At 39.3% G+C, this 25463-nt stretch overlaps 1 protein-coding gene across 5 annotated transcripts in view; it reads right to left on the bottom strand.

Moving 5' to 3' along the window:
- The window catches only part of AFG1L (AFG1 like ATPase), a 235383-nt gene that overhangs the window by 189491 nt on the left and 20429 nt on the right, over nucleotides 1-25463 (bottom strand). For 2 of the 5 annotated variants that reach the window (XM_064597957.1, XM_064597958.1), the window contains exons 3-4: nucleotides 17535-17669; nucleotides 4867-5090 (exon numbers count right to left, since the gene is read on the bottom strand). In XM_064597957.1, the coding sequence (XP_064454027.1) occupies nucleotides 4867-5090; nucleotides 17535-17669 (359 nt within the window). Of the gene's footprint in view, nucleotides 1-4866; nucleotides 5091-17534; nucleotides 17670-25463 lie in introns of those variants that run through there. The other 3 variants (XM_064597959.1, XM_045865273.3, XM_064597960.1) reach the window with 3 other exon arrangements.

Here is a 25463-nt window from a genome sequence, read left to right as displayed (position 1 = left end):
AATACAGTTTAAAAAAAATGGGCAGAAGACATGAACAGACATTTTTCCAAAGAAGACATCCAAATGGCCAACAGACACATGAAAAGATGCTCAACATCACTCATCATCAGGGAAATACAAATCAACACTACAATGAGATAGTACCCTCAAACCTGTCAGAATGGCTAAAATTAACAACACAGGAAACAAAAGGTGTTGGTGAGGATGTGGAGAAAGGGGAACCCTCTTGTACTGTGGGTGGGAATGCAAACTGGTGCAGCCATTCTGAAAAACAGTATAGAGGTTCCTCAAAAAGTTAAAAACAGAACTACCTTATGATACAGCAATAGCACTATTAGGTATTTACCCAACAATACTAATCCAAAGGGATACATGCACCCTGATGTCTACAGCAATATTATCAAGAATAGCCAAATTATGGAAAGAGCCCAAATGTCCATGGACTGATGAACAGGTAAAGAACAGTGGTATGTACACACATACACACACACACACACACACACACACACACTGGAATGTCACTCAGCCATAAAAAAATAATGAAATCTTGCCATTTGCAATGAGGTGGATGGAACTAGAGAGTATAATGCTAAGCAAAATAAGTCAGAGAAAGACAAATACCATATGATTTCACTCATATGTGGAATTTAAGAAACAAAAGAACATAGGGGGGAAAAAAAAGAGGCAAACCAAGAAAAAGGCTCTTAGCTATAGAGAACAACTGATAGTTACCAGAGGGTAGGGAGAGGGTGACGCATTAAATAGGAGATGAGGATTAAGGAAGGCATGTGTTGAGACACCTGGGTGGCTCAGTCGGTTAAGCATCTGCCTTCGGCTCAGGTCATGATCCCAGGGTCCTGGGATTGAGTCCTGCATCAGGCTCCCTACTCAGGGGGGAGCCTGCCTCTCCCTCTGCCTGCTGTTCCCCCTGCTTGTGTACTCTCTCTAACAAATAAATAAATAAAATCTTAAAAAAAAAAAAAAAAAAAAGGAGGGCAAGTGCTGTGATGAACACCAGATATTGCATGTAAGTATTGAATCACTAAATTCTACACCTGAAACTAGTATTACACTGTATGTTAACTAACTGGAATTTAAATAAAAACTTGAAAAAAAAAAAAAGAAAGAAAGAAGTCTGTGGCATTTTTTCAATCTTCAAAAACTAAAGCTTTTAGGCAGACAGTCTCTGCTTTGCTATGCTGCCCACCACTCCCTTGCGGTGTTTTCAATAAACTTCTGTCTCCTTTGTTCTGCCTCAGGTGACTTCTTTCACCGCCCACACTGCCGGTTTCCACCTGATCGGGAGAGACACCACATTTGGTGCCCCCACCTCCTGGCCGAGGTTACTCCTAGATGAGGATCCAAAGCCCCAGGGGGGAAGCAGCTAGACTGCCCTTGCCCAAAATGGTGAGGGATTTCCCCTCTTGCCCTTGGAAGGGATTCTTCCTTCCCTCTCCTTTCTCTCTTCGGGCTTCCAGCAGTCTAACCCAAGTACTCCTCAGACAACTGAAGGTCTCCAGCCAGGGTGGCTCCCTGGTGTGGTCTGAAGGTCTGAGGGCAAACAGGTCAGACTGCCCAAAGGACCCCTTTGTCCATCTCCTTAAAAAACAAAGAAGTAAACAAAAACTAAAGCTTTTATATATGTTTTACTCAGATTACATTAGATGTTTGGGTCTTTTTCAATGTTGAAGATTTGGCAAGCTTAAGAAACTACAGGACAAATACTACCACAAAGAAATGCTGATCTATCTACAAAAGACTTATTCACATATGCATTAGGATTAAGCAAATACAAGCTTTCATTAGACACATTTAAAACTACCTGAGAGAGGGGCGCCTGGGTGGCTCAGTCGGTTGAGCGGCTGCCTTCGGCTCAGGTCATGATCCCAGGTTCCTGGGATCGAGCCCCGCGTCGGGCTCCCTGCTCAGTGGAGAGTCTGCTTCTCCCTCACTCTCTGCCTACTTGTGCTCTCTCTCTATCTCTCTGTCAAATAAATAAATAAAATCTTTAAAAAAAATAAAAAATAAAAAAATAAAATAAAACTACCTGAGAGGTCAAATCTCTTACTTACATAAGATTACAGCTACACATTAAAACTAGGGACTCTAGGTAGTAAATACTACATTTACTTACTGCTAAATAACTGTCAATTTACCAGGCAGACCCATCACTGCCAGTTCAGAAATCAAAGGAGGAAGTGTGGGAGAATACCCCTGAGAAGAGCCAAATAATTACTTAAGAGAAAAAAAAAATGTTGTTGAATTGGCAACCAGATACATTAATGATTAAAGGATACTTTTCACTGGATGTAAGTTCACCAATCACAGTAAGATGAGCCCTAGGGATGATACAGAGTGGGGAGGAGGGGGAAAAAAAGGACTGTATTTCTAAAAGGGAAAGGACTACAAAGAGAACAAAATAGAAAATTCATGAAAGCAATTGCATTCTGATAACCAAAAACCCAGTTAAGTGAAACATCCTGCTTGCTGTCTATGACATATAACCAAGCCAGTATTTTATTTGGAAGACCATCTGTATTACAAACTATAATTAGGTACACAGTACATAAGCAGTCTACGTTTTCCAAACTTTTTAGTTCTTTACTCGCCTATAAACTTTTGGAAATACTGGAAGATGAAGAAAGGCTGGCCATCAAAAGGGATAATTCCTTATTAGTTCCTATAACCATTACACTGGGCCGGCCAATCACAGTGGCCACCACAGTCACAGTCTACTTCTGAGGGAACCAGCAGAATCATGGGAGCCCTGGATGGTACCTTAGGCAGAGATCAGATCTTTACACTGGCTAGTGCCCTCCAAAAAACCTGGTATGGAAGCTCTGCTCAAACAGGGATAACGTGATTGGGTTTCCTATCAGATTCTTACTGAGGAATTTAAACCACAGATACAGGAAGAGAATTAATAAATTGGCAGGACAAACTGAAGTGGAAACAGACGTGGGGGAAGGAAGACCAGAGTAAGCAAATTACATGAATGGCAGAGCACTGGAGCAAGAATCGGCAGGTACCTGTGCCTCCTGCCAGTCAAGTCATCAACACTTTCAAAACCACTGATGCAAAGCCTCAGGCTCTGGCTCTGGGAGGCCTGTCTGTGTAACAGAGATGCCCTTCACTGTTATTTGCATATGTAGTCTTATTCTAAATCTCTCTTTCTTTCCGTAATCTAAATGAATCCCTAGTCCATTTAACCAAAAGATGTTAATGCGATGACAGCATTTTTCTTTCGATAAAAATAAAACTCTGTAAGTATAATCTAAAGTGCTTTTTGAAAAGTAAAATTACTTCGATTAGAGTTTTTAAATCAAGCACTACTAACATATGTTATATATTACCTTTCCTCTAAAGACCTCCTAATAATAGAACATTTGTACGTGGGGGAGGATGGTTGGCCAATTAAAGGAAAACTAGTTTCTTTGGTTGAACCATATTCCAACTTTTCTTACTATTAATATCCCTCATAATTCGAAGAGAACACTACTGATGGCCATGGCTTCTATAATGGGATAAGGAATGGGAGTTTTCCTGTTTTCTCAAAATTTCAGCAAAAGCTCAAAGCTAAGGACAGGAGAAACAAGTTCCCCTCCATTCTAAAAAGAGGTATTAGTCACATCCATGCAGGAAGTACTGTAAGAAAAAAAAAGAAGCAAAAACAGCCCTAAAAAAAAGTGGAACTGAAGAAAGCGATCAAGATAGAATGCTGTTAGGTAAGTAAGGAATGTTGTGGCATCTCCCCCAGATAAACCTCATGCCAAAAGCAGGTGGCTCCCAAGGGAAGCGTCCAAAGAGATTAGGATTGAGTGTATGACAAGATGGGCATCCCCCTCTCTAGCGGGATGCTTGTTTAGGTGAGGAAATCCCACAGGCAGTAACCAAAGCAGGCTATGGAAATGTCCCTGGAAGAACTTGCCACAGGTCTCCAGGAGGCTGACTGAAGCTGGAGTAGGGATTGGAGAAAGGAGATGTTATGCTTCTTGTGGCCTAAGTAGACACCATAAAAGGTGCACTGGGTAGAGCTGTCCTGACAGGAGCCCACCCAAGAAGGTTAAGTGCAAGGGCAAGGGGGACCGGCAGAATGCAGTGGTGCAAGCAAGGTGTTCAACCAGAGTCATAAGAGGTCCAAAAGTGGAGCAGTGGGGAGGTCCCCAGGGGAGTCCAAAAGAACCCACCAGTGTGCCCTTTCAACAAAGCACTAGCATATCAGTGTCTACCACACAAAAGGCCCTTAACTGTTCACTTAAGACTTTGCTGTTTTGCTCTAATTTCCATCTTCTCATCCCGACCCCAGAGAAGCCAGGCAAGCAGACACAGGAAGAGGAGGGAGAGGGGAAGAACAAATCACTCCACCTTCTGCACTGCTGATCCTAGGACAGGCCTGAGCTAGAGGGAGGGGAAATTTTTAAATTGTCCAATTTCCATTTAGACTAGATAGCATCAATTATTACCTAAATATGAAGCTATTTGAATCCCCCCAAAGGTAAAAGAAAGCTATGGAGCATCAAGAGGTCAGGAATAGGGATCCAACAGAGCTTCTTTAAAGGAACTCGTGAGAGGGACACCTGGGTGGCTCAGTTGGTTAAGCGTCTGCCTTCGGCTCAGGTTATGATCTCGGGGTCCTGGGATGGAGCTCCACATCGGGCTCCCTGCTCAGTGGGGAGTCTGCTTCTCCCTCTGCCTCTCCCTCTCCCACCTACTCATGCTCTAATAAATAAATAAAATCTTAAAAAAAAAAAAAAAGGAACTGGTGAGGAATTTCAAGCAGTTTCATGATTGTACCAACTGCATTTAATCCATTTTATAAAATGCTTACTTTTAACTGTTCCATCTTTAATATCACACAAAACTCACCTTTGAAAAAAGGCCTCCTGCCTCTATACTGTATCCTTTAAGGTCCTCATGTAATTTCTGCAAACACTGTATGACTCTTCTTTGATTCTCATCATTCTTTAGCTCATGAGTGTTAATCAGAAAGTCATAGTGGTCCAGTGGTCCATGGCAAACAGCCAAAGCTTTTGAATAAACCTCTGTAGCCGCAGTTGGAGATGTAATCTCAGGGGTCTGAACTGTATAGGCTATAAACAAAAAAATATATAAAATTTTAGAGTTCCTTAAATGAAGATATTTCGTAGTACTCCACATGTTTCTTAATGATCACATTAAAACCTTCCAGGTAAAAGTATATATATGTGAACAGTTATTGTAAATCTCATTTTGATAAAAATAAAACACATTTTGGGGCACCTGGCTGGCCCAGTCAGTGGAGTGTGAGACTCTTGATCTCAGGGTCATGAGTTCAAGCCCCACCTTGGGCGTGGAGCCTACTTAAAAAAAATAATAAAAAGATAAAACACATTTTGTTCAATGAATATAATCATCTCATTTTAACAAAAGAGAGTAAACCCCAAACCCACAAGCTATCATTGTAACTCCTCTTCTAGAAAACCTAACCTGCCATAGAGTCTCTGCTTTGCCTCCACTCCATTAAATGGGCCACCTGGATTCATCAGATCCTTCCCCACAGCAGGGCTGGCACCTTTGAGGTAAGTCTAATTCTGGTTTTTGAGTACCAAGGCAGAGACAGAGATTAGTCACAAAGGGTTTTCTACTGCCCCCTTATTCCCTATCCAAACCACACAGCATTCAGATATTACAACACTGATTTCAATGCTTGTAAGATTCCTTTCCTTTTCCATAACTTTTAAGTTGAACACAAAGAGTTGAAACACAACAGAGTGTCTGTTGCAAAGCAGTAAGGTTTTCTGATCCTTTTTTTAGCCTCTCCTGGGAGAGAAATGATTGGCCATGGCAAGATCAATCATAACTATTCCTTATCTGGGCCAGGTGCAATGAGCAAGTAACTCCTGTTCTATTTTTATTTTATTTATTCTTTTATATATATATTTTTTATTTTTTTAAATTTTATTATTTTATGTTAGTCATCATACATCATTAGTTTTTGATGTGGTGATCCACAATCCATTGTTTTCGTATAACACCCAGTGCTCCATGCAGTACGTGCCCTCCTTAATACCCATCACCGGGCTAACCAATCCCCCCTCCCCCCTCCCCTCTAAAACCCTGTTTGTCTCTCAGAGTCCATAGTCTCTCACGGTTCATCTTTTATAGAAGTATAATTGATATACAATGTTATATTAGTTTCGAGGGGACAACACAGTGACTCAGCAATTCTATACCTTACACAATTCTCACCACAGTAAGTGTAGTTACCACCTGTCACCATACAGAGTTATTACAATATTACTATCTTTCTCTGTATTTTTTAGAAGCAACAATAAACAGCAGCAAACTGGCACATTTTTTGGACAGGGCTGGTGCCCTTCTTTGAGTCAAAGATTTTGCAAAGATACATTGCCAGCGTTATCACTGTTTCATTGAATGCCATGTTTCCTTTGTTTCAGTAATATAAAAATTACATACCCTGGGGAAAAAATTAAGAGTCAATATTATTTCCATCTTTTTCCCAAGAAAGGAAAGAAAATCCTAAATAAGCCATGAGTGTTGGGGAGAGGGCAGGGCTGTCTTCTTTTTTTTTTTAGGGCTGTCTTCTAATAGCTATTCTTCCTGTCTGAATAGAAGTTTTAGCTGGGTACTAGGCTGCCCAGTTAAATAATCCATTTCTGGCCTCTCAAGCAGCCAGGCACAGCCATATGACCAGTTCTAACCAATGGGATGTGAGCAGAAACCTGTGCAGCTCTGCTACATGCCCTTAAAGAGAAAGGCATGCCCTCCTCCCCTCCCTCCCCTTCTTCTAACTGGAATGTAAGTGTGATGCCTGCAGCTGGAAGAGCCAACCTGGCAAGGCGAGGCCCACAGAATGCTGAACAAAGCAGAGCAAAGTTCTCCAACATTGCTGAGCTGCCGAACCAGCCCTGGGCCACCTACCGGATTTTTATGTAAAAAAATAAACTTCTATCTCACTCTTCAACCAGGTCCTCAGCCAATCATACATCACAATACTACTCACTTTGTAGAGCAAATACTCTAATCCATCCCCTCCCACTCTTCCTCATGCTACCACGCTACCTGGGGCTCTCATGATCTCTGGCTTGGCGTCCCTGCCTCTGATCACCTCCACTGCCCCAAATTCACCACTACCACAATCTGGAAAATACTTCCCATCAACTACAGAGATGATCTTGCTAAAATCCCAACTGTGATTTTATTAATATTTTTCTTAAAATTCATCTCATTGTTTAAAGGAGTGGTTTTCAAACATCAAACATAATTTTAACAGCAGCACTTTTTTTTTTTTTTTTTACATATAAAACCTTCCATGCAATCCTAAATTTATGGAAGAGAAAAATGGGAGAGGGGGCACAAAGTCCCACCCTCTTCACATCTCCCTCATTTCTATAACTATACCACCCCCATTTCCAAAGAAGCCCCTGAAGCCACTTTTTCACTTGATAGAAGCACGTTAAGTACAGTGTACAGAAAAGAGTTAGCACAGCAGGCCTGAGATTACTGTCCTCAGAAAGGTCTGCTTGCAAGGTGGGCTCTTGGCTGAGAACTTGGATTCCAAGAGGGTCCCCACCATTCCCAGAAATGGAAAGGGTGACTAACTGTGCCTAAACTGTTTGTACCATGTACAAGCTATGTGGTTTATGCTGAACACCTAGTTTCCTTCTACATAGCCAGAATTTTGGTACATGCTATGCAGAGTAGCTATGTACCCACCACGACCCCCCACCACCCTAGGCATTGAGTCTCTAATGAGCTTCCCTAATAGACAACATTTCACATCTGTTGTCACAGTTCATTGCTGGAGAAATTAAGTATTTCTTATGTGACTCCACTAGGAGAAGACTCTTGGAAGCTTGCACCTAATTTCTTCCAGACCTTGCCCCACAGGCCTTTCCCTTTGGCTGACTGTGTTTATATCCTTTTGATGTAATAAACCATAGCCATGAGTACAACTATATGCTGTCTTGTGAATCCTCCTAGCAAATCATCAAACCTGGAGGTAGTTTTGGGGATCTCCAAAAAGAGTGTCCTCATTCTAGGGTTTAAGAAATTTGTAATAGGGCCCCAGCCTGCATTTCCAGACGACTCTCCCTCTACTCTCCAAAAAGCAGTCACATATACAAAAAATGATTGTCTACCACATGTAATGTGTAATGGGGTAATAGAGAATATCAGGGGTTTTTTAATTATTATTTTAAGTGGGGGTGGAGGGGAAAAATTGCAGTAGTAATGTATCAAGATTAACTGGCATTAGCAAGTAAAATGAATTTGGATACAGAGAAACTGGTTATGAAACTATTCTAAGTGGGAAATAATCAAGGCCCAAATTAGGACGGGCAATAGCAGAAATGTCATGAAGCTAGTTAGAATGGAAAATGCAAAGGCAGACTCAATAATGTGAACTGCCTTCTAGTCAAGTGGATTACTTACTGTGTCTGAAACACTTTCAGTTACTTCACTTCATGGTCATGCCTTTCTTTGTTCATAGACTCCCTGACTTGGACATCCTCCTCTTCCAATCTCTGCCAGCCTAATTTCTCCCTCACAAAATCTTACCATCCTTCAAAGTCCCTCAGCTCCCTACCACCAAACGTCCAAATTCACCTGTATTTACCCCATCATTTTCTCTTTCCTTAGCCTGGTGTTATTGCTCATTCCAACAAGGATATTAATGCCTTCTTGTCCTCTAATCAGTGGCTTTCAAATTTTGGAACCCTCCTGAATATCGTGAACCAATATTCACACACATATATACAACTGAAAAACTTCATGAAATAAGAGATTTAGTAACAGTATGAAATGGTTAAAAAAAACAACAACTATGTATTATATACTCTGGTATTTTTAATATATATTTTACTATATATATACACTTATATATATATGACATATATATGTGCCAAGAACCACTAGATTTAGTTATATTAAACGCCATATATTATACTTATTTACCTTTTTGTTTTCTGTCTATCCCCACCAGAGTAGATGTTTGTTTTCGCCAGAGTATATGCTCTCTGAGGACAGGAATTTTTATCTGCTTTGTTCAATGCTGTATTTCCCAGTGAACCGTGCCTGGTACATAACTGGTGCTTATTAAAAATAATCTTGAATCTCCTCCGTTCCTACCTTTCCAGAGATGTCATTCTCTTCACTAACCAGCCCTGTATTATATCATCAACCTTCCCCTCTCTATCCACTTTTTCATACCAGCTCAACCCTTTCCTATCTTAAAATTATAATAACAAAACCTCCTTGACCCACAGTCATGAGACATCTGCTCTACCTCCTTTCCTTCAGAGCCAAACCACTTGAAAAAGTTACCTTTATTTTTTCTGGCGACTCCCTCACATCCTGCTCAATTCTCAACCCACTGTGGTCAAGCTTCTACTGAGATAGCTTCTGCCAAGTCCACCCAAGACCTATTGTTGCCAAACCCAGAAGCTACTCCTCAGTCTTCATATTCCTTTTTACAATCATCAAATATCTAATTTTTAAAATTAGTCATTGGAAAGATCAGGACTGCGGGGAAAGTACATTGTTTCTCTTGGCATCTGCCTTTAGAGAGGCTTAACGCTATTTGCTTCTACTTTAATTTTTTACTAGCCTAAGATCTTTATTTAGTAGTATATACTTCATTTGCATTTTTTAAAAAAGAAAACCAAGGCACACTGAAGACATCACTTGAGCTAGTCAGCAGACATAAAAAGGGAAACAGCGGTTATCCAGTTCCACATGTAAGAAGTCTGAAAGTTGCCACCCCATCCTAACCACGAAAAAGCTGAACAGACTGAAAAGCCAACATCTCTTCTCAGATCCATAAGACAAGGGAGGATGCAAGGCAAACCACTGCCCCCATGATTAAAGAGAAAGATAGGCAAATACAGAAAATAATGGCTTATAAGAGCAGAGACTCACAAGTCAAAACCAGACAGGAAAACCTAAACTTAGTTGACAAATTGCTGGAAGCTCAATATGGACAACTCAGAGTTAAAAACTCCAGGGGTATCCAGTCATAGAGGGGCCCTCACACTTTTCTGAATTTTCCTACAGGAGTTCAACCAAGTTCTTAGTGTTAATATGGGGAAAATCCCCTTATGCTTCTGGCATGTGGAATGAAAAGAAACCTTTTTTTTTTTTTTTTTAAAGATTTTTGTTTTTTTAATAAAGATTTTATTTATTTATATGTCTGAGAAAGAGAGAGCACAACCAGGGGGAGCATCAGGCAGAGGCAGAAGCAGGCTCCCCGCTGAACAAGGAGCCTGATGCAGGACTCGATCTCAGGACCCTGAGATCATGACCTTAGCTGAAGGCAGACACTTAATGGACTGAGCCACCCAGGAGTCCCTAAGATTTTATTTTTAAGTAATCTCCACACCCAGTGTGGGGCTCAAACTCACAACCCTGAGATCAAGAGCCACACACTCCACCAACTGAGCCAGCCAGGTACCCCAAGAAACCATTTAAAAATACACCAGAACACTTTGTTATTCCTAACAAGGCCTGTCCTTGGGGGAAGCTAGTTAAGGAACCTAACCTGCTAGGTATTAGCAGAGCCTAAATGACCTGGGGGAAAGGAAAATACCCAACTCCACTCAACTCTAGCCTTCCATGTGGGAGAAGGAAAATACTCAACTCCAGCCCACTCAACCATCCTCTCCCACCTAAGAGGGAAGAAAAAACATTTCTGAAGCTCATAATCCAGACACGTAGGCTCCCTAAAACATGGAGACCTAATTATAGAACCATAAAATACTTCCTCTCCCCAGATAGCTCACCATATTACCAAAGGCCAATTTATAGTAGTTTCTTTCACCTGGTATATCACATCCAAGAAAAAATTACAAGATATACTAAAAGGCAAACAACAATTTGGAGAGATGAAACAAGCATCAGAACCAGACATGGCAGGGATGTTGGAAGTATAGGACCAGAAATTTAAAACAATATATAAATATATATATATATATATGGTTAACATGCTAAGGGCTCTAATGTATAAAGTAGACAGCATACAAGAACATATGAGCAATATAAGGAGAGAGATGGAAATCCTAAAAAAAGAACCAAAAAGAAATGCTAGAGATTGAAAACACTGTTAACAGAAATTAAGAATGCTTTTCATGTTAGTAAACTAGACACAGCTGAGGAAAGAATCTCTGCACTTGAGGATGAATCAGTAGAACTCTTCAAAACTCTAAGGCAAAGAAAGGCTGGGGGGACAAAAAAAACAATATCCAAGGACTGTGGGACAACTGCAAAAGGTGTAGCATACACATCACGGGAATACCAGAAGAAGAAGAAAGAGAAAGAAACAGAAAAAATATTGGAAACAATAATAACAGAGAAGTTTCCCAAATAAATGACAGACACCAAACCACAGATCCAGGAAGTTCAGAGAACACCGAGCAGAATAAATGCCATGAAAATTACACCTAGACATACAACTTTTAAACTACAGAAAAATCAAAGATAAAGAAAAAATCCTGGTGCACTGGGGTGGCTCAGTCAGTTAAGTGTCTCTTTTTTTTTTTTTTTTGTTAAGATTTTATTTATTTATTTGAGAGAGAGAGACAGCGAGAGAGGGAACACAGGCAGGGGGAATGGGAGAGGGAGAAGCAGGCTTCCCACTGAGCAAGGAGCCCGATGCGGGGCTCGATCCCAGGACCCCAGGATCATGACCTGAGCTGAAGGCAGACACTTAACGACTGAGCCACCCAGGTGCCCCTAAGTGTCTGACTCTTGATTTCAGCTCAGGTCATGATCTCAGAGTCATGAGATCAAGCCCCACATAGGACTCCATGCTGGGAATGGAGCCTGCTTAAGATTCTTGCTCTCCCTTTTCTTCTTCCCCTCATCTCTCTAAAAAAAAAAAAAGAATAAAAGAAAAAAATCCTTAAAGAAGCCAGAAGAAAAATACACCCAACCTATACTTCTCAGAAACCATTCAAGCCAGAAGACAGTAGAGTGAAATATTAAAAGTACTGAGAAGAAAACCTACCAAACTAGAATTCTGAATCCTGCAAAATTACCTTTCAAGAATAAAGGAGAAATAAAGACTTTCTCAGAAAAATAAAAAATTAATTTGTTGCCAGTAGACATGCCTTGCAAGAAATGTTAAATGAAGTTCTTTAGAGAAAATGAAAATAATACAGGTCAGAAACTCAGATCCATAAAGAAAAAATGTCTAAGAAGAAAAAAATGAAAGTAAAAGTAAAATAAAAACTTTTACTTTCCTTATTCTTAACTGATTTAACATATAACAGTTTGTTCAAAATAATGTATATCGAAAAAAGTCAAAAGCAGTATAACCGACGTGCCAAGAAAGGCGAGAAAATGAAATCATAAAATACTCAAAACTACAAAACAGAGAAAAAGAGAACCAAAAACAAGAATAATAAGGGCAACAAATAGAAAACAGTAACAAATATAGTAGATATTAATCCAACTAAATCAATAATCACTTTAAATATCAATGATATAAATGCACCAATTGAGAGATAGAGATGGTCAGAGTGGAGGGCACCTCGGTGGCTCAGTCGTTAAGCGTGGGCCTTCAGCTAAGGTCATGATCCCAGGGTCCTGGGATCGAGGCCCGCATAGGGCTCCCTGCTCGGTGAGAAGCCTGCTTCTCTCTCTCTCCCACTTGCCCTGCTCGTGTTCCCTCTCTCGCTGTGTCTTTGTCAAATAAATAAAATCTTTTTAAAAAAAGAAAGATTTAAAGGGATGGTCAGAGTGGATCAAAACATATAAGACCCAACTACATGTTGTCTACAAGAAACCCACTTTAAATATAAAGACACGGGACACCTGGGTGGCTCAGTCGTTAAGCATCTGCCTTCGGCTCAGGTCATGGTCCCAGGGCCCTGGGGTCAAGTCCCACATCAGGCTCTCTGCTCAGCAGAAGGCCTGTTTCTCCCTCTCCCACTCCCCCTGCTTGTGTTCCTCTCTCGCTATGTCTCTTTCTGTCAAATAAATAAATAAAATCTTTAAATATATATATATAAAGACATATGGATTAACAGTAAATGGATGGCAAAAAATATACATGCTAACACTAAAGAAAGCATGGGAGCTGTATTAATTTCAGACACAGAAGACTTCAAAGAAAAGTTATCAGAGATTAAGAAGGGCATTACATAATGATAAAGGAGTCAATTCTCCAAGAAGAATCAATCCTTAATGCATGTGCACCTAACAACGGAATATCAAACTAAACTACATGATACTAAAATTGACAGAAATATAAAGAGAAATAGATGAATCCACTATCATAGTTGGAGACTCTAATATCCCCCTAACAGAAATGGACAGATCCAGCAGGCAGAAAAATCAGTAACGGCATATTGAACTCAACGCTAACAATCAACTAGCCATAATTGACATTTAGAGAATACTTCATTCAACAGTGGAATACACTTTCTTATCAGGTTCACATGGAACATTCACCAAAACAGACCACATTCCAGGCCATTAGACACATCTTAACAAAGTTAAAAGAAATCATACAATGTCTGCTCTAGACAACAACAGAATTTAACTAGAAATCAGTAGTAGAAAAATAATAGGAAAATTCTAAAATACACGGAGATTAAGCAATACATTTCTAACATATGGGTCAAAGAAGAAATCTGAAGAAAAATGTAAAAGACCTTACGCCCTTCCAACTCAAAATGGATCAGTTGTAAATGTAAAACACAAAACTATCAAACTCCTAGAAGGTAACATAGAAGAAACATAAAAGATATAGAAGAAAACCTATATAATCTTGTGTTTGGTGATGACTTTTTAGATATAACACCAAAAGAACAATCTGTGAAAGAAATAACTGATAAGCTGGACTTCATTAAAATTTAAAACTTTTGTTCTGTGAAAGCCAATGCCATGGCATCATTAGAAGACAAGACACAGAATGGGAGAAAATATTTGCAAAAGACCATCTGATAAAGGACTATTGTACAAAATATACAAAGAACTCTTAAAACTCATAACAAGATAACAATCCAATTTAAAAATGGGCCAAAGACTTTAACAGACACTTCAGCAAAGAAATATACAGATGGCAAAGAAGCATATGAAAAAATCTCTATATCGTATGTCATGAGGTAAAACAATAATGGCATACCACTATACACCTATTAGAATGGCCAAAATTCAGAGCACCAAGAATGCTAACCAGAATGTGGAGCAACAGGAACTCTCATTCATTCCTGGCGGGAACGTAAAATGGTAAAACCACTTTGGAAGACAGTTTGGCAATTTCTTACAAAACTAAGCACACTGTTACTATATATCCAGGAATCATGCTCCCTGGTATTTACCCAAAGGAGTTGAAAACTTAAATCCACAAAAAAACCCTGTACTCAGATGTTTACAGGAGCTGTATTCATAATAGCCAAAACTTGAAAGCCATCAAGACATCCTTCAGTAGGCAAAATGGACAAATAAATTGGTATATCTAGACAATGGAATATTATTCAGCACTAAAAAGAAATGAGCTATCAAGCCATGAAAACACATGGAGAAAATTTAAATGCATGTAACTAAGTGAAAGAGCCAATTTGAAAAAGCTGCATATTATAAGGTCAGACATTCTAACTATATGACATTCTGGAAAGGGCAAAACTATGGAAACCGTAAAAAGATCAGCAGTAGACAAAGGGTGGGGAGGCAGGGAGGAGGGAACAGACAGAGCACAGAGGATTTTTAGGGTAGTGAAAATACTCTGTATGATACTATAATGATGGATACACGTCATTCATTATACATACACACCCATAGTTCAAGAGTGAACCCAAATGTAAAGCATGGACTTTAGGTAATTATAATGAGTCCACATAGGTTCATCAGTTCTAACAAATGTACCACTCTGGTGGGGGATACTGAAAACAGGGGAATCCATGCATGTGTGGGGGAGGGGGAGTAGGGAGAATATGGGAAATCTCTGTACCTTCCTCTCAATTTTGCTATGAATCTAAAACTGATACTGAAAAAAAAAAAAAAGTCTAAAAAAGAGAGAGAATCAGTCAGACAAGACACTCAAGGCTGAGAGATTGGCCAGCTTAGGCCTGGATAGCAGCTGTATAAATTGAAACACAAAAGACTTCTCAAAAGCTGCACTAAATTAAATCTGTTACTACATCAGTGTACACAAATTATGGGATGCTGCTGCCATATTATTTTGATTTGTATTAATTTGTCTTATTGTACTCCAAATGGACAGTGGGAAAATGCCATTCTGAAGATCCACACACTGATCTACAAACATAAATGGAAGATTTTAAGGCCCATAAAGCCTGCATTATCTCAATTTTGTACTTTACTTTACTACTTTCTCCTAAATAAGTTTTAGGAAGATCCCACTGAACTCCATAGCCCATGTACCACAAGACTTAGTCAAGATGTCCTCCTGTCTGAATGATTATAACTTCCTAGATAGTATTTTGACAGTTATTTCTATCCACATACACCCACCCCCAGAAAAAATAATTTCTCCAGCCTTTGACTGCATTTGTGATTACTTCAATTTCCTTTTTTTTTTTTTGGAAGTGAACATAACCTCAAGATTTTATTGTCTTCATATTAAACAAGAGATGAGGCTTAGAACTGGATCAGTTGACCCTTTTTCTTCTTGCCACCTCCCAGTTTAAAATGTCTTAATGGCCAGCACTGTCTAGATCTGCAGTTGGGCTCAATGCATTCAGGCATCAGCACCATCTCCTTTGTAGTTTTAGCTTTTTCCCAGAAAACATGCTTAGTCTGCCACCATAACCTCTCTGCTTCCTGTAATAAGGCTGATGTGGGGAACAAAGGCAGAAGAAAAAAAATTAAATTTCCTTATAACTTACAACCCACTGACAAGTCCTTGAGACAGGCAGAGTGACCTTCATCTAGGAACTCAACTGCCTTAGTGTTAATACTTTGCTAAGGGCAAAAGGCAATCTTAGCTTAACATTATCCTGACCTCCAGGATCCTAAAAGTCTACTTTAACATATAAAACCCCTTTGGAAACTTCCTTTAACTCTACCCCCCAAGATATATGTTAGCAATCATCCTCCAAGCATATGGCCCACTGATATACATCTTGAAGGGTCTCATGACTAAGACTTTACTAGACCGTAGTAAAGGACGCCTCAAGGTCCTGGAAACCTCACTTCCAAATTCCTTAGAGACTTACACTATCCCTAACCCCTACCCCCAACTTGAAAGTATATAATCGGCCACTCCTCACGACCCCAATGCAGCTCTTTTTGCCCATGGGTCCTGTCCCTGTGCTTTAATAAAACCACCTTTTTGCACAGAAGACATCTCAAGAATTCTTTCTGGACTGTTTGCTCCAAACCTCAACATTTCCACATCAAAGGCCACTTTCCCTGGACATACAAAGAATCTTTGCCCTTTTTGTCACTCTGTGCCCCACTTCTTATAAGAAACGCCACAGTTTTTGGGAATGTTCACCATGTTTGTCTGCTGGGGCACTATTAGCAGGGAAAGTGATTGCTCCCAATTTTTTTCATTGGTTATAGCTCTGCTTTGATAGAGTAACACTTGAAAATATACAGATATCCAGGAAAAAAATAAAGCAGTATGAAGTATTGAAAGCATAACTGCGCTTTAGTTGGGTCTTAAGTTTCTAATTGTAACAGCAATCATACTTCTCAACAATGTCCACCAGCTCTACAAGCAATGGTAACATTAGCGCATTTTACACTGGACTTGTCAAATACCCACTCTATAAATTCACCCTGTGTTGCATCTGGGTTTTTCAAAAGAATTGAGGCATATCTATAATTCACCATTAGAGTCAGGTTTCTGAAGACTGAGATATGAAACACTGCCAAAATACTGTCAATTTGCTTCTCAAACATTTTTTTTAAAAAACAGCGTAATTTATTCTTTAAAGCAATTTTATAGATATGGGCAGTCTAGTTAATTTCATAGTGATGTTGGTTGAATATGATACAAAGGAAACAGGTATTTTCCAGGACAATGGGATAGGTAAAGGAAGCTTTAAGAATTCATGGGGGGAGAAAAAGATAAAACCTAAACTTGTTTTTCAGATGTTTTAAAATTTCCACAAAACCTTTTGTTCAAAAGTTAATTATTTAACTGTGGTACATAAAATATATTGAATGCACTGCCAGGCATCAAGATGGGAAACCCTCTCTCTTATATAATAAAACCATCTTTTCTGGTCCATCTTGGCCCAAGTCCTGGTTGTCTGAGAGCAGACTTCCCTTGAGAGGGCTGAAGTTGTAATAAAAAGCATTGTTTTCATCTACTGGTTTGTATTCTTATTCAATTTCAGTTAGGAAGCCACTTCCAGAGCCACTTCCACATCCTGATCCAGTCAGATCCAAAATAGTCCTCAGAAAGAGGAAAGACATCATTCAAGTTCCGGAATCTTGTCATTGAGGAAGCGTTGAGTGCTTGGAGGGAAGATTCTGCTGGATTCACCCGAAGTAGGTTGAATATCGGTTCCTTTTCAACAGTGCAATTTGCAGAATTACTTCCAGGATTGCAACATACTCACTGGTACCTGGCTCTCTGCACAGGAGAACCTCTCTTTGGCTCCTGTCCCTGTCTGTGTCTTGGCCCAAACTGTGTTCCCAAGGACCGGAGCTGAGCAAGAGTTGGGTTTCTTCTCCCCCAATTCTTAAGTTTTCATCTTAAGACAGAAATTTGGAAGAAAAAAATTTTTCTTTAGTTCTGCAGTCAACAAGCTAATATGCCCCACTTAACTAATCTCACTACATTAATAAATAATAAACCACAGTTACACTTGTCTTAATGGCACATAGGTAGCCTATAATGCAGAAAGAAAAGGCAACTGAACAGCACAATTATAAAAGAAATTAGAAAAAGGCAAATTGTCACCAATAGCCCTGACAAAAGTTGTTATATAACACACAGTTCTTTTTTTAAAAAGGTCTTAACTTGTGGTCCATGGCGGCGGTCGGGGAGGAGAGGTCTGGGAGCCTACTAAAAGAAAATTATGTGTATGTATGTGTGTTATTGTGTATTTTTTCTGAGGCAAGATCTCTAAACATACTATAGCCTCCTTCAAATTTTCAAACAAGTTTGTGAACAAAAACTGGTCAAGAACCACTGTTTTAAAGAACTGCCAAAACTTAGAGCTTTAGAAGGAAAATCTATTAATAGCAGCTCATTTTTATTGAGCACTCACTTTGTGCCAGGGACTAGGGTAAGTAACAACATAATTATTTTTATTAATCCTCATAATAATCGTATTATACAAATAACCAAAAAAATCCATGGATAAATTTGTTCATTCATTCACTGTTTGTTGAAAACCAACTACATCTGAGGTACTATCAGTGGAAAAAAACACTAAAAACAAATTCCTTTCCTTGTGGAACCTTCACTCCAGTCAAGGGGAAAAGAAACAAAAAATTAAAGAAAGGAACAGACAGTGATCAGTACACTGATGAAAATAAAAGTGATATCCTAGGGTCTCTGAACAACAGCATGGGCATCCCCAGGGAGTTTAACAGAAAAACAGAATCTTGGGCCCCACACCAGGGGTCTGAATCAAAATGTGCAGTATAACAAAATACCTAGGCATTTCATATGCACATTAAAGTTTAAAAAGCACAATGCTAGGAAATGACTGGGGACTCCTAAGAGTTGTAAGAAAAAGCCTTCCTATGAAAGGGACATTTAAGTTGACACCTGAATGCCAAAAGGAGTCAGCCCTGAGGAAGATCTGGGAGAACACCCCAGGTAGAGAAGAGCTCTTGCAAAAACCCTCAAATGAAAATGGAAAAAGCTTTACATTTTTGAGGGAGAAAACATAAGTTTATGTGGCCAATTTACATAAACAAAATAGAGTATATCATAAGATGAAGTTGGAAAGAAGAGGAAGAACCAGATCCTTCAGAGTCTTATAAACCATGGTAAACAGTGTAGACTTACAAATAGGATTAAGAACAAGTAGGTGTTGATCAATAGCATGACATGATTTTTTAAAAGATTACTTCTATAGAAAATAAGATGGTAGGAATGCAAAATAGAAGCAGAAATGAATGGATTGTACGGTATGTGAGTTATAGCTCAATAAAGTTATTACATATATATTTTTTAAGTAGAAGCAGAGACCAGTTAGGAAACTATAACAACAGTCTAGTTCAAAGATGTCCATAATTTGACCAGAGTTAGCACTGCAAGTTAAGTAAACTGACCAAGATCATGTGGCCAATAATAGTAGCAGCAACAACTGCTAACCTTTACTAAGCATCTACTAGGTGCCAGGTACTTTTCTAAGTACTTTCACACATTAACTCATTTAATCTTCACAACCACTCTATGACATAGGTACTACCATTATCTTTAAAGGTGAAGAAACTGAGGCAGAGAGGGGCTAAGTAGGTAACCGGTCCGGGTTCCAATAGTCAGGTAGTGGCAGAGCAAGCATCTGCCCTAACAGGTACAGCAGGGAGGCAGGATGGGCTCTGGAGTCAACTCTCAGTCATGGTAATATTCTCCATGGCAGATTGGGCAGGTGATCACCATCCTAGCCAATGATGTCTGATGCCTAGGGGGAAGTCAGCTTCTGCCAAAGTTTCCCCCAGTGCTCTTTAAAAGGAGACCAGAGGGGCGCCTGGGTGGCTCAGTCGTTAAGTGTCTGCCTTCGGCTCAGGTCATGATCCCAGGGTCCTGGGATCGAGCCCCGCATCGGGTTCCCTGCTCCGCGGGAAGCCTGCTTCTCCCTCTCCCACTCCCCCTGCTTGTGTTCCCTCTCCAGCTGTCTCTCTCTCTGCGTCAAATAAATAAATAAAATCTTTAAAAAAAAAATAAAAAATAAAAATAAATAAATAAATAAAAGGAGACCAGAACAAGAACTCATTCATTTCTGCCTTTGTGCTTTTTTAAAGATTTATTAGAGGGACAGAGAGAAAGAATGCGTGAGCGAGTGCAGGGAGGGGGTGTGTATAAAAGAGAGGGAGAGACAGTCCTAAGCAGACTCTGCAGTGAGCATGGAGCCCAATGGAGGGGCTCAATTACACAACCCTGAGATCAGGACCTGACACGAAAGCAAGAGTCAGATGCTTAACCGGCAGCGCCCCCCCAGGTACCCCCTGCCTTTGTACTTGAATCTGTCAAAGGGGATACCTGTACTGCTACAAGCATCTTAAGAACGTGAGGGAAAAGGGTGATACGTGGAGGACAATCATAGTCTTGATATATGTTGTGATGGTTAAGTTTATGTGTCGAGGTGACTGGACCATGAGATGCCCATACATTTAGTCAAACATTAGTCTAGATGTATCTGTGAGGGTATTTCTGGATGAGATGAGCATTTGAATCAGTAGACTGAGTAACGCAAACTGCTCTCCCTAATGTGGATGGGCTTCGTCCAATCAGCTAAAGGCCTAAATAGAAGCAAAGGCTGACCCTCCCTGAGTCAGAGAGAATTACTGTCTGCCTTTAAGCTGGGACATTGGTTTTCTCCTGTCTTTGCTCTCCAACTGAAATACAGGCTCTTCCTGAGCGTTAAGCCTGCTAGTCTTTAAACTAAAACTACACTATCCGCTCTCCTGGTTCACAGGCCTTCAGACTTGGACTGGAATTACACCACTGACTCTCCTGGGACTCTTGGTCTCCAACTTGCTGACTGCAGATGTTGGGACTTATCAGCCTCCATAATCGTATGAACCAATTCCTTACAATAAACCTCTTTCTCTTTCTAAATGTATATATATTCTACTTGCTGTGTTTTTTTAGAGAACCCTGACTAATAAAGCTTAATTGTATTAACACAGTTTCTGTAGAGCTGGAGTGATAATAGCAAAGGGAATATGTGAACTTTGTATTCTTTGGTGCTTTAAATTGGAACAGATTTCTAATTTTACACGTAGGTAGATAGTTGAGAATATTTTGAAGATGCTCTTTAGAGACTTAAGCAAAATGGTAGACCAGACTAATTCAGCAGAAGGTAAGCATTTTTCCATTAAGAAATGTTATTTTAGGGGCGCCTGGATGGATCAGTCATGGAGCATATAACTCTTGATCTTGGGGTCATGGGTTTGAGTCCCACGCTGGGTGGAGAGATCACTTAAAAAATTTTTCTAAAAATGTTACTTTAAAGGTCTGCTTCATCCTTAAGTTTTTCTAGTACTTGAAATTAAATATTTTTTAAACATTTTATTTATTTGACAGAGAGAGCACAATCAGGGGGAGCGGCAGGCAGAGGGAGAGGGAAAAGCAGGCTTCCCACTGAGCAGGAAGCCTGACACAGGGTTCAATCCCAGGACCCTGGGATCATGACCTGAGCTGAAGGCAGACACCTAACCGACTGAGCCACCCAGGTGCCCGAAGTTAAATATTTTTTGAGAACCTATCTCTAACTTTATACTCAAAATCAGTAAAGATGTGGCTTAATGTGCAGAAACTTTACATATAACTTGTCAGTAAAGTGGGGTTCAGTTCAAAAATCTTCTATAAAGATTTCTCAGCTCAAAAATATCCTATGATTAATGGAAAGAACTAAAGATATGCAACACAACATACAACCATACAAATATAAAGAGTTTCCAAGGTAACTATCTTTTTGCATTATTCATTCCTAAACGATTGTATATCCAGAATACTCAATACAATGTGATGAATCTGACCACTTCAAGGCAGTATGTGTGTTTACTGCAGTAGAATAATCAAAGAAGTTACACAAAATCAACAGACTACAAGAGGTATTTATATAACCCAGAAAGCTATATGCTTTTAACAGCTTCAAGTTTTCTTTGTAAAACTTGGATTCATTTGAAAATTCATGAGTGGAAAAAAAAAAAAAGAAAATTCATGAGTGACAGAATTCTGAAAGGTAAAGAAAACTAACACTATGAAGTGCCTACTATGTACTTAGCACACAGCACTTTCTGTACATTATCTTCTCTCAAAAAAATCTGAGGTAGCTATTGTTATTCCTTATAAATGAGGGAACTAAAATAACTTAAAAGGTTAGAAAACTTAAGTGAATGACCAAGCCATGATCTGAAGCTAAGTGACCCAAACCACCAGAATGTCACTCTCATTAAAACAACCATAATGCTATTGATAAGTGAGGGCTGTGCTCCCACTTGTCGTAGCCAGGCAAGAAAATCAAAACACGAACCTCTCTCAGGCCCTCTAATCTGAAGTACTCAAGCCTCTTAGAGCAACCACCAACCCCTTCTTCTCCTGGATCTCCATCCTCCTCAAGCCCTGCCAGAGCTCTGCCCTGCCTGCACGCTAGGGTCAGCCTGCCTCTGCTAAGAAACAGCACTTCCAAAACACACCAGCAGCAGCTTTTTCTATTAAAAGCCCCAAACCGAAGTGCTAGAGGAAAGAATTCCTCTCCCTCTATAAATCAAAAAGCCCTTATATTTCACATTGTTGGCTTTCAGGGTTTCAACAAACCAGACTTATGTATACCTTTTTGAGCTTTGATGGTAAAATACTAATATATTTTGCACTAAATAAGACAATGACCTAGCCCTCAAACATGAAGAGGACAGGGGCGCCTGGGTGGCTCAGTTGGTTAGGCGACTGCCTTCGGCTCAGGTCATGATCCTGGAGTCCCAGGATCGAGTCCCGCATCGGGCTCCCTGCTCTGCAGGGAGTCTGCTCCTCCCTCTGACCCTCCCCCCTCTCATGTGCTCTCTGTCTCTCTCATTCTCTCTGTCTCAAATAAATAAATAAAATTAAAAAAAAAAAAAAACATGAAGAGGACACAAAGTTGGGAGACAAATCAATGCTGGATCACAATCCTGATTCAAGAGGATGTTAACATGCTACAAAAATTGGATGAAACTCCCAACATAAAATTTAACTAAGGTGCATTTAAGTTCAAAAGCTTAATTAGACTGAAAAGAATCAATTGAAAACCTATGAAATAAAAGAACTGAATTCAGTCAGCAGCTAAACAATATTTATAAAGCATCTATAAAGCGCAAAGTTCTGTGCTAAAAACTTCTAATACAATCGGGTGTGAGTTGGAAAGATAGTAACTGCACTCAAAATACTGTGTACTGGGAGAGATACAAACAAGTGGATCAACAACTCTAATGAAGTATAGGAAGTAGTAAAGGAAAGATGAGGATGCTCAGAGATCACAGAGCCAAAGCTAGTAACCTAGCCTAGGGAGTTAAGGAAGGGTACTCAGAGGAAATGATGTTTCAGTTGAGAGCAAAAGGACAAATGGATGTTAGCCAGTGAAGGGAGGGAGGGACAGAGGAAGAGAATGAGATGCATCAGCCTGTGAGAAGGCTCTAAAACACAAGAGTATGGCACACACTAAAGAAAATGAAACAAGTTCAGTACAGCTGAGATATAAAGTGGAAGGGAATGGGTCAAAAGATGAGATACTAGAGAATTATAAAGGAACCAGGTGACACAGGGCCTTGCAATGATAAGCAAGTGGAATTCAACCTTGAAGACAATAGGAAGCCACTTATGAGTTTTTAATAACACAGTAGCTTGATTATGTCCCCTCTTAAGCAAAAAAGAAGGTTACTGGAAAAATATCTTAACAGTTATCTTTCTAACACGCTAGCAATAACCAGTTGGAAAATACAATAGAAAAAAAAAAGGATCCTACTTACAATAAAAGGTCTAGAATAAAGATGAACAATATTATCTTTGTAAGACTTATATAAAAAATCTCAAAGGCATAAATGAAAATTTGGAAAAAGAGACATAATATTAGAAACACACACAACTTTACCAACACTGCCAATTCTTCAATTCTTCACAGTTTACAGATTAAATACAGTTCCACCAAAAATCCTTAGAAAATTGCGAAGAAGTAATGAGAGGGGCCCTTGCCTACCAGATGTGAAAATAAAGCATTATGATCAAAACATCAATGAATAGGGGCACCTGAGTGGCTCAGTCGGTTAAGCATCCAACTCTTGGTTTCAGCTCAGGTCCTGATCTAGGGGTCCTAAGATCAAGCCCCACCTCAGGCTCTGCACTCAGCGCTGTCGGCTAGGGAGTCTCTCTCCCTCTCCCTCTGCCCTTTCCCCTCTCGCATGTGCAGACACACACATGTGCGTGCTTGCTCGCTCTCACTCTCTCTCTCTCACTCTCAATCTCAAATAAATCTTAAAAAGAAAATAGAATACTAAAAAAAAGTCTTCATGGCATAATTTAATATATAATAAAAGAGGCATATTAAATCTTATCACTGTTCTTTTGTCACCTTACATTTTTGTTATTCATCTTGTCTGTTCCTCTCAACTAGACTACAGGCTACAAGAGGATAGGTTGTCTGTTCAATTCACTATATACCTAACACATACAATGCCTGACATATGATAGGCACATCATAAGTATTTGTTGAATAAATAAATTAAGCAATGGGAGACAACAGATTATTGAACAAGCGACATTTGAACCACTGGGAGACAACAGAAAAAATTAGATTATCCCTTCATAGTACATACCTAAATAAATTCCAGGTGGTTTTAAAATATAAATATTAAATACAAACAAGAAACTAAATAAATAAAAGATTATTTATTTAGTATATTAGTCTGCAAACTATGGCCTACAGGCCAAATTCAGCCATACTCATTAGTTTATGTATTGTCTATGACAGTTTTCACACTACAATACCAGAGCTGAGTAGTTGCAACAAAGACCTGCATATGGCCTGCAAGGTCAAAAATATTTGTTATCTACTCCTTTACAAAAAGAAAAAAAAAAGTTTGCCAATGTCTGATCTGTTCTCCTAATAGGTGTGGACTTTCTAAGCCCCGTCCTGTCTGGACATCACAATCACCTGTGAAACTCAGACTTAATGAATCCCAATTAAATGCCAGTGGGAATGGATCAAAAACCTAAATGTAAAGAACTATAAAATGCTTAGAAGAAAACATAATTATAAATCTTTATGACTTTATATTAGGCAATGATTCCTAGAAATGACACCAAAAAGCAACTGAAGATAAAATAAATTGAACTTCATCAAAATTAAAACTTTTATACAAAGAATATTATCAAGAAAGTGAAAAAACCACCCACAGAATGAGGAAAATATTTGCAAATCACGTATCTGCTATGGAACTTGGCTCCAGAATATATAAATTCTTACAACTCAATTTTATAACCCAATTTTTTAAATAGGCAAAGGATTTGAATAGACACAGATATATGAATGGTCTGTAAATACATGAAAAGATGTTCAGTATGAGTAGTCGATAGGGAAATGTAAATCAAAACCACAATACGATACCACTTCACACCCACTAGGAGAGTGAAGATCAAAATGACAATAATAAGTGTTGAAGAGGATATGGAGAAATTTGAACCTTCAGATATTACTGGTGGGAATGTAAAATAGTGCAGGTACTTTGGAAAACAGTAACAGTTCCTCAAAAAGTTAGGACATGACCCAGCAATTCTACTCCTAAGTATACACCCAGGAGAAATGAAAACACACGTCCACACAAAAATGTATACA

This window comes from Mirounga angustirostris, unplaced genomic scaffold (assembly GCF_029215605.1).
Source record: "Mirounga angustirostris isolate CCGP_5_RB_7025 unplaced genomic scaffold, mMirAng1.0.hap1 SCAF_8, whole genome shotgun sequence".
Lineage (NCBI taxonomy): Eukaryota > Metazoa > Chordata > Mammalia > Carnivora > Phocidae > Mirounga > Mirounga angustirostris.
This window is presented reverse-complemented; position numbering and strand designations above follow the sequence as displayed.